General features: G+C 43.7%; 1 protein-coding gene across 2 annotated transcripts in view; it reads left to right on the forward strand.

Annotated features, from left to right (window-relative positions):
- Window positions 1-18,382, forward strand: part of LOC133547697 (transforming growth factor-beta-induced protein ig-h3-like) — a 38,479-nt gene extending 20,097 nt beyond the window's left edge. For both annotated transcript variants that reach the window (XM_061893249.1, XM_061893250.1), the window contains exons 7-13: window positions 4,739-4,875; window positions 4,938-5,068; window positions 12,778-12,902; window positions 12,980-13,082; window positions 13,152-13,192; window positions 17,758-17,785; window positions 17,845-18,382. In XM_061893249.1, coding sequence (XP_061749233.1) covers window positions 4,739-4,875; window positions 4,938-5,068; window positions 12,778-12,902; window positions 12,980-13,082; window positions 13,152-13,192; window positions 17,758-17,785; window positions 17,845-17,912 — 633 coding nt within the window. In that variant the 3' untranslated portion in view covers window positions 17,913-18,382. The remainder of the gene's footprint in view (window positions 1-4,738; window positions 4,876-4,937; window positions 5,069-12,777; window positions 12,903-12,979; window positions 13,083-13,151; window positions 13,193-17,757; window positions 17,786-17,844) is intronic.
- The last annotated feature ends 1,151 nt before the right edge of the window (window positions 18,383-19,533 follow it).

The raw sequence follows: 19,533 nt of genomic DNA on the forward strand, positions 1-19,533 counted from the left end.
GGGAATTTCCCTCGACAAATTCCCAAAATTGCCAGATTTTCCAGAATTCCAGGTTTTCCGGTACATTTTCCCATTCAAAATGAATGATCCATTTGTCAAAATTGCACAATCCCCACATTTTTCAATAGATTCAAAGCATCAACACATTCCACTTATCTGGGAAATTCAAACAACCATTTTTTCTTGTTCAACTAAATTCCAGAAATTCCAGTTTGCTTTTTAACCTTATTTCCAACTTTTTTTCCTGCAATGATTCCTTTCACATTTTTCAACCCATTTCGACCGTTCCACTGTCAAAACATTCCTTTTAGTCAGGACAAAAGAACAAGTTGGTTTAAGAATTGGAACATTTCCCAGAATTCCATCATACCATTTCTCAATTAAAAAGTGTTAGTAATTCAACATTTCTGAACCAATTGAAACAATCCCAACACCAACCAAGGCAGCAGCTCATTCAGGACATTCGTGCTCCTAATCATTTTCAAAAAAATCACGCTTTTCCCAAATTTCCAGGAAGTTTCCATTGAAATGAATGGGACATTTTTCCAAGTTGCACAATTGCCACATTTTTCAAGCTATTCAAAGCATTCCAACATCAACACATTCCACTCATCCAACACTTTCACAAGTTCCAAACCAAATTCCGTTTTTCCTGGAAATGCGAACTGTTCAACCTTCCAACATTGCTCGGTAAACAGATAGTACCGTATTGGTCCCTTCTGGAAAGTTCCCTCAGCAAAATTAAGATTAATATTCCAGCAGCAGTGTACAGAATTGAGATCGGATTTAAAAAGTCAATTAAAGCTGCAAGCAGCGATGGATGGGACCACTTGGGCTGCTGCCCCCGCGACCCAAGCCCGGATAAGCGGTAAAAGATGGATGGTTGGATGGATGGATTATTACACAGAGAAAAAGTTGTATACACATGTGTTATACATCAGTCTCATAGCAATAACAGTTGTAAAGTGGCTTGGGCATTTTAGAAGGACGCCATTTTGAGACTCTAATGCATTGTGAAAGGAATGCAGCTGTTGTATTGAAGGGGGAATAGCAAAATTCCTGTTGATTTTAGTTGGGGGTGGTCAGTGGATGAAATATCAATCAATCAATGTTTACTTATATAGCCCTAAATCACTAGTGTCTCAAAGGGCTGCACAAACCACTACGACATCCTCGGTAGGCCCACATAAGGGCAAGGAAAACTCACACCCAGTGGGACGTCGGTGACAATGATGACTATGAGAAACCTTGGAGAGGACGAAAGCAATGGATGTCGAGCGGGTCTAACATGATACTGTGAAAGTTCAATCCATAATGGATCCAATACAGCCGCGAGAGTCCAGTCCAAAGTGGATCCAACACAGCAGCGAGAGTCCCGTTCACAGCGGAGCCAGCAGGAAACCATCCCAAGCGGAGGCGGATCAGCAGCGCAGAGATGTCCCCAGCCGATACACAGGCAAGCAGTACATGGCCACCGGATCGGACCGGACCCCCTCCACAAGGGAGAGTGGGACATAGGAGAAAAAAGAAAAGAAACGGCAGATCAACTGGTCTACAAAGGAGGTCTATTTAAAGGCTAGAGTATACAAATGAGTTTTAAGGTGAGACTTAAATGCTTCTACTGAGGTAGCATCTCGAACTTTTACCAGGAGGGCATTCCAGAGTACTGGAGCCCGAACAGAAAACGCTCTATAGCCCGCAGACTTTTTTTGGGCTTTGGGAATCACTAATAAGCCGGAGTCCTTTGAAGGCAGATTTCTTGCCGGGACATATGGTACAATACAATCGGCAAGATAGGATGGAGCTAGACCGTGTAGTATTTTATACGTAAGTAGTAAAACCTTAAAGTCACATCTTAAGTGCACAGGAAGCCAGTGCAGGTGAGCCAGTATAGGTATATATGTATGTATATATGTATATAAAGGTATATACAGTATAGGTATATATGTATGTATATATGTATATAAAGGTATATACAGTATAGGTATATATGTATGTATATATGTATATAAAGGTATATACAGTATAGGTATATATGTATGTATATATGTATATAAAGGTATATACAGTATAGGTATATATGTATGTATATATGTATATAAAGGTATATACAGTATAGGTATATATGTATGTATATATGTATATAAAGGTATATACAGTACAGGCGTAATGTGATCAAACTTTCTTGTTCTTGTCAAAAGTCTAGCAGCCGCATTTTGTACCAACTGTAATCTTTTAATGCTAGACATGGGGAGACCCCAAAATAATACGTTACAGTAATCGAGACGAGACGTAACAAACGCATGGATAATGATCTCAGCGTCTTTAGTGGACAAAATGGAGCGAATTTTAGCGATATTGCAGAGATGAAAGAAGGCCGTTTTAGTAACGCTTTTAATGTGTGCCTCAAAGGAGAGAGTTGGGTCGAAGATAATACCCAGATTCTTTACCGTGTCGCCTTGTTTAATTGTTTGGTTGTCAAATGTTAGAGTTGTATTATTAAATAGAGGTCAGTGTCTAGCAGGACCGATAATCAGCATTTCCGTTTTTTTGGCGTTGAGTTGCAAAAAGTTAGCGGACATCCTGTTATGGTTTACTAAGGACGTGACGGCAAACGGACACCAGGTGGCAGTAGTGTACAGAGATTTAATATATATATATATAAATGTTAAATCACATATCTATAATAATCAAACAATAGAAAACGAACTAAGGGAATGGAAAGTGAACTATAGATTCAAAAGTGTATGTGGTGTGAGGCTATGTGTGTAGGTTAACTGGAGTGTCTTACCAAAGTGTTGGAGGTGCGTGTTGAGAGAAGCGATGCAGTCCAATAAGGGCAAGACAGGCAGGGCAGTCCGTGCAAGGAAGCGAGGAGTCGAGGGACGAAGGAAGCAATCCGAGGACGAAGGAGATCCGGGGAAGAGTGAGATGCACAGCTCACTTTGCAGGTGACGGAGAGTTCTGCGGGGACACGGGAAAAGACACTGAGAACCACGGAGAGACTTGAACACAAGGAAAACAGGATTTGCATAATGCAGGATGATCGCTTACTGTACTTCAACAGAGAACTAAGTTCCCGCAAGGATCCCTAGGTCCACTGGTCTCTTAAGCAGCTCCTCGTCATCAGTCACAGGTGTGCTGCGGCAAAGAGTGGGCGCGGTCCGCTTGATGAGTGCAGGAGCGTGTCTGGAATGCGCTGTCAGCGGGTCCTCAGGTTGGACTCGTAGCGGAGGGAGACGCAGAATGCGCATGTCCCACAACACATCCATTGTTTAATTTCATTAAGACACGCCTCCAGCTGACTACAATCCGGCGTGTTGGTCAGCTTTAGGGGCATGTAGAGTTGGGTGTCATCAGCATAACAGTGAAAGCTAACACCGTATTTGCGTATGATGTCACCTAGCGGCAGCATGTAGATGCTGAAGAGTGCAGGGCCAAGGACCGAACCCTGGGGAACTCCACACGTTACCTTAACATAGTCCGAGGTCACACTGTTATGGGAGACACACTGCATCCTATCAGTAAGATAAGAGTTAAACCAAGACAGGGCTAAGTCTGACTTACCAATTCGTGTTTTGATACGTTCTAATAAAATATTATGATCGACTGTATCGAAAGCAGCGCTAAGATGGAGGAGCAGCAACATAGATGACGCATCAGAATCCATCGTTAGCAATAGATCATTAGTCATTTTTGCGAGGGCTGTCTCGGTCGAGTGATTTGCCCTGAAACCGGATTGAAAGGTTTCACATAGATTGTTAGACACTAAGTGTTCATTTAACTGCCCCGCAACAATTTTTTCGAGGATGTTTGAAATAAAGGGAAGGTGAGACACCGGTCGGTAGTTTACCATGAGGTCAGGATCGAGGTTAGGTCTTTTAAGAAGAGGATGAATAACCGCTTTTTTGAATGCTAGGGGAACAGTGCCCGAGGAAAGTGATAAGTTTATAATATTTAGCACTGATGGACCTAATAATACAAAGAGCTCCTTGATCAGTTTCCCAGGAAGAGGGTCAAGTAAAAATATAGGTCTCAGTGAGACCTACATTGAGGTTTTTGTTTCATGTGTAGATGACAGTCCTACAGTGAGTTACAAGCAGTTTTGTTTGATTAGGAAGCCGCCATTTTGTGACAGAAGTAGCACAACAGCACCAGCGCAGCGGTTCTTTGCGGGCTCATTAAATCCAAACCGGGGTATTAATTTAAACTCTTTCTTTAACTTTTAATCAGAAGGGTTTAATCTCTTTTCTGTGTTTATTTGAAGCTGAAACGACAAACGGCCTCAGAGGAGATCATGTTTGAAAAAAAGCGACATTTTGTTAGCCAACTTTTGTTATTATTGAAGGGGGAATTGCAAACTTCTTGTTGATTTTAGCTGGGGGGTATTAGGCTATGAAATATAGGTCTAACAGAGTTTTGAAGCACGCTAAGGCGGTCAAATTACAGCTCAAAGAGGCGGCGGTATAATAATAATAATAAAGAATAATAAAACACTAGAAATTCAATAGAGTCCTCTGTCCCAAAGGGACATCGGTCCCTAATAATAGGGGTATAAAAAATATAACAATAAGAATACAAATACGAGGGTAAAATATAAGAAGAGAAAGTAGGCAGCAGTGAGCATGTTAGGAGAAGTGCAAGTATGCCTCCGTTCATGCTGCTTTGTGTCAGCATTTCACTTCAACATTGGAGCCTCTGACCCTAACTCATTTACTCCTTGATGGATATTGTGTAGAACTTGTGCATCGAGAACGCCTGCCTCGCTGCCCACGACAAGACCGGGCGCTACGGGACCATGTTGACCGTGGACAAAGTGGTGACTCCGCCCATGGGGACCGTCATGGACGTCTTGAAGGCGGACGACCGCTTCAGGTGAGCACGAAACACTTAGCTGCACGGCCAGCGAGGAGACGTCCACAAGCGCTGTCTTTCAGCCTTCTGGTGGGAGCCATCCAGACGGCCGGAATGACGGAGATGCTCAACCAGCCCGGAGCGTTGACCTTCTTCGCCCCAACCAACCACGCATTCAACGCCCTGCCGCAGACAGAAGTCAGCCAGATGATGCGTGAGTCCTCGTCCCATGTTGGAATGTGGAGCCTCCACTAAACACCAAGTCCATCTTCATCCATCAAAGTAGTTTTACCTACCTTGAAGGAAATCAGGTTCTCTTGCTCATTTTACACTGCATGCACAATCTAGCTCATTTTAGACTGCATGCATGCACAATCTAGCTCATTTTAGACTGCATGCATGCACAATCTTGCTCATTTTAGACTGCATGCATACACAATCTTGCTCCTTTTAGACTGCATGCATGCACAATCTAGCTCATTTTAGACTGCATGCATGCACAATCTTGCTCATTTTACACTGCATGCATGCACAATCTAGCTCATTTTAGACTGCATGCATGCACAATCTTGCTCCTTTTAGACTGCATGCATGCACAATCTTGCTCCTTTTAGACTGCATGCATGCACAATCTAGCTCATTTTAGACTGCATGCATGCACAATCTTGCCCCTTTTAGACTGCATGCATGCACAATCTTGCTCACTTTAGACTGCATGCATGCACAATCTTGCTCATTTTAGACTGCATGCATGCACAATCTTGCTCCTTTTAGACTGCATGCATGCACAATCTAGCTCATTTTAGACTGCATGCATGCACAATCTTGCTCATTTTACACTGCATGCATGCACAATCTTGCTCACTTTAGACTGCATGCATGCACAATCTTGCTCATTTTAGACTGCACGCATGCACAATCTTGCTCATTTTAGACTGCATGCATGCACAATCTTGCTCATTTTAGACTGCATGCATGCACAGTCTAGCTCGTTTTAGACTGCATGCATGCACAATCTTGCTCCTTTTAGACTGCATGCATGCACAATCTTGCTCACTTTAGACTGCATGCATGCACAATCTTGCTCATTTTAGACTGCATGCATGCACAATCTTGCTCACTTTAGACTGCATGCATGCACAATCTTGCTAATTTTAGACTGCATGCATGCACAATCTTGCTCCTTTTAGACTGCATGCATGCACAATCTAGCTCATTTTAGACTGCATGCATGCACAATCTTGCTCATTTTACACTGCATGCATGCACAATCTTGCTCCTTTTAGACTGCATGCATGCACAATCTTGCTCACTTTAGACTGCATGCATGCACAATCTTGCTCATTTTAGACTGCATGCATGCACAATCTTGCTCATTTTAGACTGCATGCATGCACAATCTTGCTCATTTTAGACTGCATGCATGCACAGTCTAGCTCGTTTTAGACTGCATGCATGCACAATCTTGCTCCTTTTAGACTGCATGCATGCACAATCTTGCTCCTTTTAGACTGCATGCATGCACAATCTTGCTCCTTTTAGACTGCATGCATGCACAATCTTGCTCACTTTAGACTGCATGCATGCACAATCTTGCTCACTTTAGACTGCATGCATGCACAATCTTGCTCACTTTAGACTGCATGCATGCACAATCTTGCTCATTTTAGACTGCATGCATGCACAATCTAGCTCATTTTAGACTGCATGCATGGACAATCTTGCTCCTTTTAGACTGCATGCATGCACAATCTTGCTCACTTTAGACTGCATGCATGCACAATCTTGCTCACTTTAGACTGCATGCATGCACAATCTTGCTCATTTTAGACTGCATGCATGCACAATCTAGCTCATTTTAGACTGCATGCATGCACAATCTTGCTCCTTTTAGACTGCATGCATGCACAATCTTGCTCATTTTAGACTGCATGCATGCACAATCTTGCTCCTTTTAGACTGCATGCATGCACAATCTTGCTCACTTTAGACTGCATATATGCACAATCTTGCTCATTTTAGACTGCATGCATGCACAATCTAGCTCCTTTTAGACTGCATGCATGCACAATCTTGCTCCTTTTAGACTGCATGTATGCACAATCTTGCTCATTTTAGACTGCATGCATGCACAATCTTGCTCATTTTAGACTGCATGCATGCACAATCTTGCTCACTTTAGACTGCATGCATGCACAATCTTGCTCATTTTAGACTGCATGCATGCACAATCTAGCTCATTTTAGACTGCATGCATGGACAATCTTGCTCCTTTTAGACTGCATGCATGCACAATCTTGCTCACTTTAGACTGCATGCATGCACAATCTTGCTCATTTTAGACTGCATGCATGCACAATCTAGCTCATTTTAGACTGCATGCATGCACAATCTTGCTCCTTTTAGACTGAATGCATGCACAATCTTGCTCATTTTAGACTGCATGCATGCACAATCTTGCTCCTTTTAGACTGCATGCATGCACAATCTTGCTCACTTTAGACTGCATGCATGCACAATCTTGCTCATTTTAGACTGCATGCATGCACAATCTTGCTCATTTTAGACTGCATGCATGCACAATCTTGCTCACTTTAGACTGCATGCATGCACAATCTAGCTCATTTTAGACTGCATGCATGCACAATCTTGCTCATTTTAGACTGCATGCATGCACAATCTTGCTCATTTTAGACTGCATGCATGCACAATTTTGCTCATTTTAGACTGCATGCATGCACAATCTTGCTCCTTTTAGACTGCATGAATGCACAATCTTGCTCATTTTAGACTGCATGCATGCACCATCTTGCTCATTTTAGACTGCATGCATGCACAATCTTGCTCATTTTAGACTGCATGCATCCACAATCTTGCTCATTTTAGACTGCATGCATCCACAATCTTGCTCCTTTTAGACTGCATGCATGCACAATCTTGCTCATTTTAGACTGCATGCATGCACAATCTTGCTCCTTTTAGACTGCATGCATGCACAATCTTGCTCACTTTAGACTGCATGCATGCACAATCTTGCTCCTTTTAGACTGCATGCATGCACAATCTAGCTCATTTTAGACTGCATGCATGCACAATCTTGCTCATTTTACACTGCATGCATGCACAATCTTGCTCCTTTTAGACTGCATGCATGCACAATCTTGCTCACTTTAGACTGCATGCATGCACAATCTTGCTCATTTTAGACTGCATGCATGCACAATCTTGCTCATTTTAGACTGCATGCATGCACAATCTTGCTCATTTTAGACTGCATGCATGCACAGTCTAGCTCGTTTTAGACTGCATGCATGCACAATCTTGCTCCTTTTAGACTGCATGCATGCACAATCTTGCTCCTTTTAGACTGCATGCATGCACAATCTTGCTCCTTTTAGACTGCATGCATGCACAATCTTGCTCACTTTAGACTGCATGCATGCACAATCTTGCTCACTTTAGACTGCATGCATGCACAATCTTGCTCACTTTAGACTGCATGCATGCACAATCTTGCTCATTTTAGACTGCATGCATGCACAATCTAGCTCATTTTAGACTGCATGCATGGACAATCTTGCTCCTTTTAGACTGCATGCATGCACAATCTTGCTCACTTTAGACTGCATGCATGCACAATCTTGCTCACTTTAGACTGCATGCATGCACAATCTTGCTCATTTTAGACTGCATGCATGCACAATCTAGCTCATTTTAGACTGCATGCATGCACAATCTTGCTCCTTTTAGACTGCATGCATGCACAATCTTGCTCATTTTAGACTGCATGCATGCACAATCTTGCTCCTTTTAGACTGCATGCATGCACAATCTTGCTCACTTTAGACTGCATATATGCACAATCTTGCTCATTTTAGACTGCATGCATGCACAATCTAGCTCCTTTTAGACTGCATGCATGCACAATCTTGCTCCTTTTAGACTGCATGTATGCACAATCTTGCTCATTTTAGACTGCATGCATGCACAATCTTGCTCATTTTAGACTGCATGCATGCACAATCTTGCTCACTTTAGACTGCATGCATGCACAATCTTGCTCATTTTAGACTGCATGCATGCACAATCTAGCTCATTTTAGACTGCATGCATGGACAATCTTGCTCCTTTTAGACTGCATGCATGCACAATCTTGCTCACTTTAGACTGCATGCATGCACAATCTTGCTCATTTTAGACTGCATGCATGCACAATCTAGCTCATTTTAGACTGCATGCATGCACAATCTTGCTCCTTTTAGACTGAATGCATGCACAATCTTGCTCATTTTAGACTGCATGCATGCACAATCTTGCTCCTTTTAGACTGCATGCATGCACAATCTTGCTCACTTTAGACTGCATGCATGCACAATCTTGCTCATTTTAGACTGCATGCATGCACAATCTTGCTCATTTTAGACTGCATGCATGCACAATCTTGCTCACTTTAGACTGCATGCATGCACAATCTAGCTCATTTTAGACTGCATGCATGCACAATCTTGCTCATTTTAGACTGCATGCATGCACAATCTTGCTCATTTTAGACTGCATGCATGCACAATTTTTGCTCATTTTAGACTGCATGCATGCACAATCTTGCTCCTTTTAGACTGCATGAATGCACAATCTTGCTCATTTTAGACTGCATGCATGCACAATCTTGCTCATTTTAGACTGCATGCATGCACAATCTTGCTCATTTTAGACTGCATGCATCCACAATCTTGCTCATTTTAGACTGCATGCATCCACAATCTTGCTCCTTTTAGACTGCATGCATGCACAATCTTGCTCATTTTAGACTGCATGCATGCACAATCTTGCTCCTTTTAGACTGCATGCATGCACAATCTTGCTCATTTTAGACTGCATGCATGCACAATCTTGCTCATTTTAGACTGCATGCATGCACAATCTTGCTCATTTTAGACTGCATGCATGCACAATCTTGCTCATTTTAGACTGCATGCATCCACAATCTTGCTCATTTTAGACTGCATGCATCCACAATCTTGCTCCTTTTAGACTGCATGCATGCACAATCTTGCTCATTTTAGACTGCATGCATGCACAATCTTGCTCCTTTTAGACTGCATGCATGCACAATCTTGCTCACTTTAGACTGCATGCATGCACAATCTTGCTCATTTTAGACTGCATGCATGCACAATCTTGCTCATTTTAGACTGCATGCACAATCTTGCTCATTTTAGACTGCATGCATGCACAATCTTGCTCATTTTAGACTGCATGCTTGCACAATCTTGCTCATTTTAGACTGCATGCACAATCTTGCTCATTTTAGACTGCATGCACAATCTGGCTCATTTTAGACTGCATGCATGCACAATCTTGCTCATTTTAGACTGCATGCACAATCTTGCTCATTTTAGACTGCATGCACAATCTGGCTCATTTTAGACTGCATGCATGCACAATCTTGCTCATTTTAGACTGCATGCACAATCTTGCTCATTTTAGACTGCATGCATCCACAATCTTGCTCCTTTTAGACTGCATGCATGCACAATCTTGCTCCTTTTAGACTGCATGCATGCACAATCTTGCTCCTTTTAGACTGCATGCATGCACAATCTTGCTCACTTTAGACTGCATGCATGCACAATCTTGCTCATTTTAGACTGCTTGCATGCACAATCTTGCTCATTTTAGACTGCATGCACAATCTTGCTCATTTTAGACTGCATGCATGCACAATCTTGCTCATTTTAGACTGCATGCATGCACAATCTTGCTCATTTTAGACTGCATGCATGCACAATCTTGCTCATTTTAGACTGAATGCATGCACAATCTTGCTCATTTTAGACTGCATGCACAATCTTGCTCCTTTTAGACTGCATGCATGCACAATCTTGCTCATTTTAGACTGCATGCATGCACAATCTTGCTCATTTTAGACTGCATGCATGCACAATCTTGCTCCTTTTAGACTGCATGCATGCACAATCTTGCTCATTTTAGACTGAATGCATGCACAATCTTGTTCATTTTAGACTGCATGCACAATCTTGCTCCTTTTAGACTGCATGCATGCACAATCTTGCTCATTTTAGACTGCATGCATGCACAATCTTGCTCATTTTAGACTGCATGCATGCACAATCTTGCTCCTTTTAGACTGAATGCATGCACAATCTTGTTCATTTTTAGACTGCATGCATGCACGGCCTGTTGTTAGCATTCTGATATTCCCATGCTTGCTTTTTTGCTAATTTTACAGACCTGGGCAAAATACGAGGGCCACATGCAGCCCGTTAACATTTTCGTTCGTTCTACATTATTATCTTTATTTGTGCAGCCCTTTAAGACCCTCATGATTCAGGGTTATAGAAGTAAACATTGATTGATTGATTGATTGATTGACACACACACCTTTTACATGAAAAGTGTATTTGTCGTCATGATGTGCAGTCTTGGTTTGAAATGAGTAAGTCTTGAACTAGACTAAGTATATCAATGGTTGAAGTCAGCACTTTTACAGGAGTTACTACTGTAATATAGTTATTACTGTGATCTAGTTATTACTGTAATCTAGTTATTACTGTAATCCAGTTATTACTGTAATCCAGTTATTACTGTAATCTAGTTATTACTGTAATCTAGTTATTACTGTGATCTAGTTATTACTGTAATATAGTTATTACTGTAATCTAGTTATTACTGTAATCTAGTTATTACTGTAATCCAGTTATTACTGTAATCCAGTTATTACTGTAATCTAGTTATTACTGTAATCTAGTTATTACTGTGATCTAGTTATTACTGTAATCTAGTTATTACTGTAATCTAGTTATTACTGTAATCTAGTTATTACTGTAATCTAGTTATTACTGTGATCTAGTTATTACTGTAATCTAGTTATTACTGTAATCCAGTTATTACTGTAATCTAGTTATTACTGTAATCTAGTTATTACTGTAATGTAGTTATTACTGTGATCTAGTTATTACTGTAATCTAGTTATTACTGTAATCTAGTTATTACTGTGATCTAGTTATTACTGTAATCTAGTTATTACTGTGATCTAGTTATTACTGTAATCTAGTTATTACTGTAATCTAGTTATTACTGTAATCCAGTTATTACTGTAATCTAGTTATTACTGTAATCTAGTTATTACTGTAATCTAGTTATTACTGTAATCCAGTTATTACTGTAATCTAGTTATTACTGTAATCTAGTTATTACTGTGATCTAGTTATTACTGTAATCTAGTTATTACTGTAATCTAGTTATTACTGTAATCTAGGTCACAGCAGCTCACACCAGGAAGACAGCAGAGTAGGCGTGGCTTGTTTTCAGCCCCAAACACATGTGTTCCTGACTAGCACACCTGAGACATGGTGTGCTAGTATTCATACTACTACATATTGCCCTCATTGTGGCCCATGACAAGAAAGTCCAGCTAAGTTTCTGTGGATTGTGCTCAACAAGATGTGTGACTCTTCTTCTTTAAGATAGCAAAGTGTCTCCTTCTTTGGCTGTGACCTTCTTCAAGTGTTGGAAAACATTTCCCTCCAGGAAGGAGAATGTTTACTAACGTATAAAGAAGTGAAATGTCATCAGCGGGAAGGAGAATGTTTACTAACGTATAAAGAAGTTAGATGTCATCAGCGGGAAGGAGAATGTTTACTAACGTATAAAGAAGTGAAATGTCATCAGCGGGAAGGAGAATGTTTACTAACGTATAAAGAAGTTAGATGTCATCAGCGGGAAGGAGAATGTTTACTAACGTATAAACAAGTTAGATGTCATCAGCGGGAAGGAGAATGTTTACTAACGTATAAACAAGTTAGATGTCATCAGCGGGAAGGAGAATGTTTACTAACGTATAAAGAAGTGAAATGTCATCAGCGGGAAGGAGAATGTTTCAAGTGCTGTTGTCCTCACCAGGAAACGGCGAGCAGCTGGCGGCCACCCTCAGATACCATCTTGGCGACGGGATGCTGGTCAGCGGCGGGGTGGGGTCTCACACCCGAGTCAAACCTCTGCAGGGTGACAGGTTGGAGTTGGGCGTGGTCAGTGGTCACACTTCATCCAGCATTGGTCCTAAATGCTGGTCCACACTCATGACCCCCCCATCCCCCCCCTTCAGAAAAACTACACGGTCTTTGTCAACCGAGTGGCGGTGGCACACGCTGACCTGATGGCCACCAACGGCGTGGTTCACGGCATGGACAGCATGGTCAAGCCACTGCGTGAGTCCAACTTTCACTTCCTGTTTGGACATCAGCCAACATGAGGTCATACAGTATGTCTGTTTGCAGCTCCCAAGGTGGACCCAGAACAAGCTGACGGGCCGGCCAGGGTGAGACCTTGAACGCAACACCCACCACCCACCACACGCCCCAAGACAAGTCCTAATCTTTTAGTCCACACCTGGACTAGTTAAGTCCATTAAGCTTTTCAAGCTGACCCGTCAGATATTCTACATCATTTTTTACATCTTGAACATCAACACTGTAGCTACCGTTATGACATTTTCTTCTAATGATCTCACCTTAGTCTTCAACTATTTACCGGTCGATCTACGTTCCCATCCTCACCTATGGTCATGAGCTGTGGGTCATGACCGAAAGGACAAGATCACGGGTACAAGCGGCCCAAATGAGTTTCCAGGTCTCTCCCTTAGAGATAGGGTGAGAAGCTCTGCCATCCGGGAGGAACTCAAAGTAAAGCCGCTGCTCCTCCACGTGGAGAGGAGCCAGATGAGGTGGTTTGGCCATCTGCTCAGGATGCCACCCGAACGCCTCCCTAAGGAGGTGTTTAGGGCACGTCCGAACGGTAGGAGGCCACGGGGAAGACCCAGGACATGTTGGGAAGACTATGTCTCCCGGCTGGCCTGGGAACGCCTCGGGATCCCCCGGGAAGAGCTGGACCAAGTGGCTGGGGAGAGAGAAGTCTGGGCATCCCTGCTTAGGCTGCTGCCCCCGCGACCCGACCTCGGGTGAGTGGAAGAAGATGGATGGATGGATGGATGGAAAGTGCAGACTTCAACCATTGATATACTTAGTCTATTTCAAGTCTTAGTCATTTCCAAACCAGACTGCACATCATGACGACCAATACACTTTTCATGTTAAAGATGTAAAACAAGAACGTCCTGCGGGCCGCATCCACAAGCTTAATGGGCTGCATGTGGCCTGTGGACCCTGTTTGGTCCAGGTCTGGACTCGCATGAACATTCCAAACTGGAAGGCAACACAGTAGCTAATTAAGCTTGGTGTGACTGCGCCACAAAAAGTAGTTCCTCTGCAAAGTGGCTGCAGCTTGGTTGTTATGCATGTACATAAAAGCCTGCTTGACACTTTGCACAGGTTTTTAAATACTTGATACATGACTCAAACACTGAGCTGCTAAATGTTTGCATGTACTAAATCACCTGATGATCTACTTAACTCGTGAGCAGAGGATCTGTTAAGTGAGCAAAATAAGGCATGCAATCCATCTTGCCTCTGTCTACATCCATCCATTTCTACCGCTTATTCCCTTTTGGGGTCGCTGGTGCCTATCTCAGCTACAATCGGGCGGAAGGCGGGGTACACCCTGGACAAGTCGCCACCTCATGGCAGGGCCAACACAGATAGACAACATTCACACACTAGGGACCATTTAGTGTTGCCAAACAACCTATCTACAGAAATATGGCAAATATTTGCTGATCGTGGAAAGGCCCACAATACTGGGAGGAAAATATCATGATTTTGCACACGCAATGTGATTTATTACATTGTTTTGTCAGCACTAGTTAGTATTTCATTTAGCATGTGCAAACATAGAAAAGCCCACAACACTGGGAGGAAAACATCATGATCAAAGCGCTTTGAGTACCTTGAAGGTAGAAAAGCGCTATACAAGTACAACCCATTTATTTAGCACATGCAGGATCCATCCATCCATCTTCAACCACTTATCTGGAATGTGGTGGTGGGGACAACAGCTCCAGCAGAGACCCCCAGACTTGCCTCTCCAGAGCAACATTAGCAACTTCCTCCTGGGGGATTCCCAAGCGTTTCCAGGCCAGAAAGGAGATGTAATCCCCCCATCCGGTCCTGGGCCTGCAGTGGGGGCCCCTCCCAGTGGGACGTGCAAGGAGGACCTACCCAGAGAGACGCTGTTGAGGTATCCGCACAAGATGCCCGCACCGCCTAAGCTGACTCCTTTCCAGGCGAAGGAGCAGCGGCTCTACTCCGAGTCTCTCTCGGGTGACTGAACTTCTCACCCTATCGCTAAGGGAGATGCCAGCCACCCTTCTGGTGAAACTCATTTCGGCCGCTTGTATCCGCCATTTTATTATTTGGACCCACATTCATGACCCACATTTCATGACCGTAGGTGAGAGTAGGAATGTACATAGCTCAGTAGACCGAGAGCTTTGCCTTCTGGCTCAGCTCTCGTTTGGTCACACCAACGCGGCAGATGGACTGCAATACTGCCCTAGCTGCTCCCATTCTCTGACTGATTTCCTTTTCCATCTTTCCTTCACTCGGCTGCGAAACCATCCAGTGAGAGTCAAAGTTCACAAACCGATGGTGCCACATCCTCTGCAAACAGCAGTGACACAACCTTATACCCCCCGAGACGCATCCCCTCTCCGCCATGGTCACAACTCTGCCTAGAAATGCTGACAATGAAAATCACAAACAGGATAGGTAACAGAGACACAACTCTCGCTTTGGTTGTACAGAGATTGGATGACCCTCTGGTCCCCCTTTTTGAATAGAAGAACCACCACCCAAGTCTGCCACTCTCTCGGCACTGTCCCAGACGTCCACGCAATGTTGTAAAGGCGTATCAACCATGACAGTCCCTCAACACCCAGAGCCTTCAGCATTTCTGGACGAATCTCGTCAACCCCCGGAACTTTGCACCTGTGGAGTTGTCCATCTACCTCAGTGACTTCACTCCGAGAGATCGATGTCAATCCCCCATCATCCTCAGGCTACGCTCCTGTCAGAGAGTGTGTCTGATATAGTTGGGTTCAGGAGTTCCTCAAAGTGCTCTTTCCAACGCCCCACGACTTCCTCACTTGAAGTCAGCAGAGTCCCATTCTTGCTGTACATAGCTTGGATGGTTCCCTGCTTCACCCTTCTGAGGTGGGGTATGGTCTTCCCAGACAGTTTTGATTCCGCCCGATAATCCGTCTCCATGGACTCCCTGAACTGCTCCCACACCCTTAGCCTCGTCCACAGCCACAGCCACTGTCCTGTCGGTACCTTGCGACTGCCTCCAGAGTCCCCCGGGATAACATACTTCAGTAGGATTGCTTCACTGACCACCGCTGTCCACCAGGGTGTTTGAGGGTTACCGCCCCTTTAGGCACCTAAGACCTCCTGGCCACAGCTCTCAGCTTTAGCAAAAGAGGCTTTGAACATTCCCCAGTCCTGTTCAATGTCTCCCACCTCCACAGGGATGGCAGAAAAGTCCCGTCGGAGGTGGGAGTTGAAGTCACTCCGAACAAAGGACTCTCCAAACATTCCCAGTTCACCAACACTACACGCTTGGGTTTGCCAGGTCTGTCCAGAGGTTTCCCCTTCCATCTGACCCAACCCGCCACCAGATGGTGATCAGTTGACAGTTCAGCCCCTCTCCTCACCTGAGTGTCCAAAACATACGGCCTCAGATCAGCTGATACGATTACAAAATAGATCATTGATCTTTGGCCTAGGGTGCTCTGGTACTAGGTACACCTATGAGCATCCTTATGCTTGAACGTGGTGTTTGTTATCACAAGTCCATGAGTAGCACAGAAGTCCAATAACAATCCACCACTCAGGTTCAGATCAGGGAGACCGTTCTTCCCAATCACGCCAGTCCAAGTATCACTGTCAATGCCCACATGCGAAGCCCCCCAGGAAAACTATAGAATATCCTACCAGCACCCCATACAGGACCCCACGCAAGGTATCCAAGAAAGCCAAATACTCTGAACTCTTTTTTGGTGCGTACACACAAACAACAGTCAGAATTTCCCCCCCACCAACCCTAAGGCGAAGGGATGTGACCTTCCTGTCTTCCGGGGTAAACTCCAACGTACAGGCACTCAGCCGGGGACTCGTGGATATCTCCACAACCGCCTGGGCCCTCACACCCTGAGCAACTCTAGAAGTGAACAAGATCCAGCCCTTGTCCAGGACTGGGGTTTCAGAGCACCTGCGATGCATAGAGGTAAGCCCTACCAGATCCAACCGGTAGCGCACCAGCTCAGGCTCCTTCTCCACCAGGGTCAAGATGTTCCACGTCCCAAAACTCAGCCTCTGCTGCCCCGAATTGGTCCGTCTGGAGCCTCCACTTTCACTGCCGTCCAATTGGCAGCGCACCTGACCCCACTGGTTCCGACTGTGGGTGTTAGGCCCACGTGGCGGAGAAAATTGTGTGTCCAAGTAGCTTCTTCGGGCTGAGCCCGGCCGGGATCCGTGGCTAGCCCGTCGACCAGATGCTCGCTGAGCTGACAAGCTCGGCCCTCCTCCGGGCCAGGTAACACAACTTCTGCTAGTTTGGTCCATGGGGGGTATCATAGTTTAGTAGTTTGAAAGCAATGCAAAAAGGGAGGTATTTAGAAATGTGTCTAGCGCACCATTCGCGGTAATAAAAATAAATTGTAGCTGCACTGAAAGTGTGCTTCTAAAATGTCCACAAAAAGTGGTAAATGTCTCCTGCATGTTTAGAAACAATACAACTCCACAGCATGATTACATGCATGTGCAGTAAATGAGTGTTTCCATGGCGAAGCCCACACAAAAGCTTCATTTAAGTAAGGCGCTCCGAGTTGTACCTGGTCTTAGTAAATCACAGGCTAACTAATAGTACAGACCATGTTTGGATCTGAGTAGACCGGTGACTATTTAACTCCATGTTTTGTCTTCTGTGCAGCAATCGGACGTGGGAAGCTTCAGGAACGGTGAGTTGTCCCCTGATTGTTGTTCCTGACCTCACTCCTGACAGTTCTTCTCTACGCAGACGCCCTTTTCCTCAAGGTCGTGCAGAGTGGCTCCAGCAGGACCATGAGCAGCAGGCCAGATGTTTGACTTTTCCTCAAGTGGCTCCAGCAGCAGGCCAGATGTTTAACTGTTGCTTGGCGTCAACGCTCATGTCCTGCTTTACTTTTCCTGCAATCGCCTGCTTGCTTTCTTGGCAGACAATTTGCCAGTGAGCACAGACACCTGCTGAAAGAATCAAACCTGAGTTATGAAGGCCAACTAAAGCGCTTGAGGACTTAAACGAAGAAGAAGGTTGAATATAAGCACATTCTTTACTTGTAGCAATGTTGCTAACTACTCACCAACATGCTGCAGCATCCGCTTTGCTACTTCTCTTATTTTGTCAACTCCAAGAGAAACCTTTCTTGTGTTGATGAAAAACAATCTGGGACATGTCAGAAAAAAACACATTTCTTGTCTTTTCTTCTTGTGGATGTCAGGTTAGCCCTCAAAATGTTTTTTTTCTGGTTGTCAAAATAAAGCCGGAGTGAATAAAAGTGAGTTTGGTGTAAATAAAAGTGAGTTTGGTGTAAATGTTAGCAAGTTATCATGCTAACAATGGCATGCCAACAGTTAGCATATACCAAGTTGTATGACTGAGGGGTACGGCAGCAAATATGGCACAAAACTTAGCATGGCATCATGCTAACGTTGGAAGGCCAGCAGTTAGCATTATGCTAACGTTAAAAGGCCAACAGTTAGCATGTGTCAATTAGCAAGTTATAATGCATTCCATTTATATTGGGAAGTCGGAATTTCCGACTTCCGAGTTGGAAGTTTCAACTGGGACGCCTCTCGAGGTTTGAATCATAGATCTATGCTAACAGATGATGTACGTCACGTACCAAGTTATGACTGTACGGCAGCAAAATTTGCTAAAAATGTTAGCATCCTATCATGCTAGTGTTTACATGCCAACAGTTATCATATGTCAAGTACCAAATTACTTGACAATTACCAAAGTACTCGCATGTCACATGGCAAGTTGTATGAATATGAGTTGTACGGTGTCAACATTTTTAAAAAATGTCCATGCTATCATGCTAACGTTAGCAGGAATTTCCACGTTACTGTTGTCTATTTTCTACTGGAACGCCCCTGAGGCCGGGTTTCCTCATTCCCATCACACCCGAGTTGTTTTTAAAGAAGACTCATCTAAATATAAACAAACACATTATTTCCGTTACAGTAACTCTGATAAGTTTTTGGGGCCCTCCATGAGATATGTATTGTTTGCATACTGTATGCTAACCATACTGTCGTGTTTGCATACTGTATGCTAACCATACTGTCGTGTTTGCATACTGTATGCTAACCATACTGTCGTGTTTGCATACTGTATGCTAACCATACTGTCGTGTTTGCATACTGTATGCTAACCATACTGTCGTGTTTGCATACTGTATGCTAACCATACTGTCGTGTTTGCATACTGTATGCTAACCATACTGTCGTGTTTGCATACTGTATGCTAACCATACTGTCGTGTTTGCATACTGTATGCTAACCATACTGTCGTGTTTGCATACTGTATGCTAACCATACTGTCGTGTCGACACCTTCTCCATCCAACCGAAAGACTGCATATTTTCCAATAAGTTCTTCATACTTTACACATTTGGCAAGTGCAAAATTAGTTTTTGTGGATGAGGCCATCTTGAATGTCACA

This window comes from Nerophis ophidion, unplaced genomic scaffold (assembly GCF_033978795.1).
Source record: "Nerophis ophidion isolate RoL-2023_Sa unplaced genomic scaffold, RoL_Noph_v1.0 HiC_scaffold_154, whole genome shotgun sequence".
In the NCBI taxonomy this organism is placed as follows: domain Eukaryota; kingdom Metazoa; phylum Chordata; class Actinopteri; order Syngnathiformes; family Syngnathidae; genus Nerophis; species Nerophis ophidion.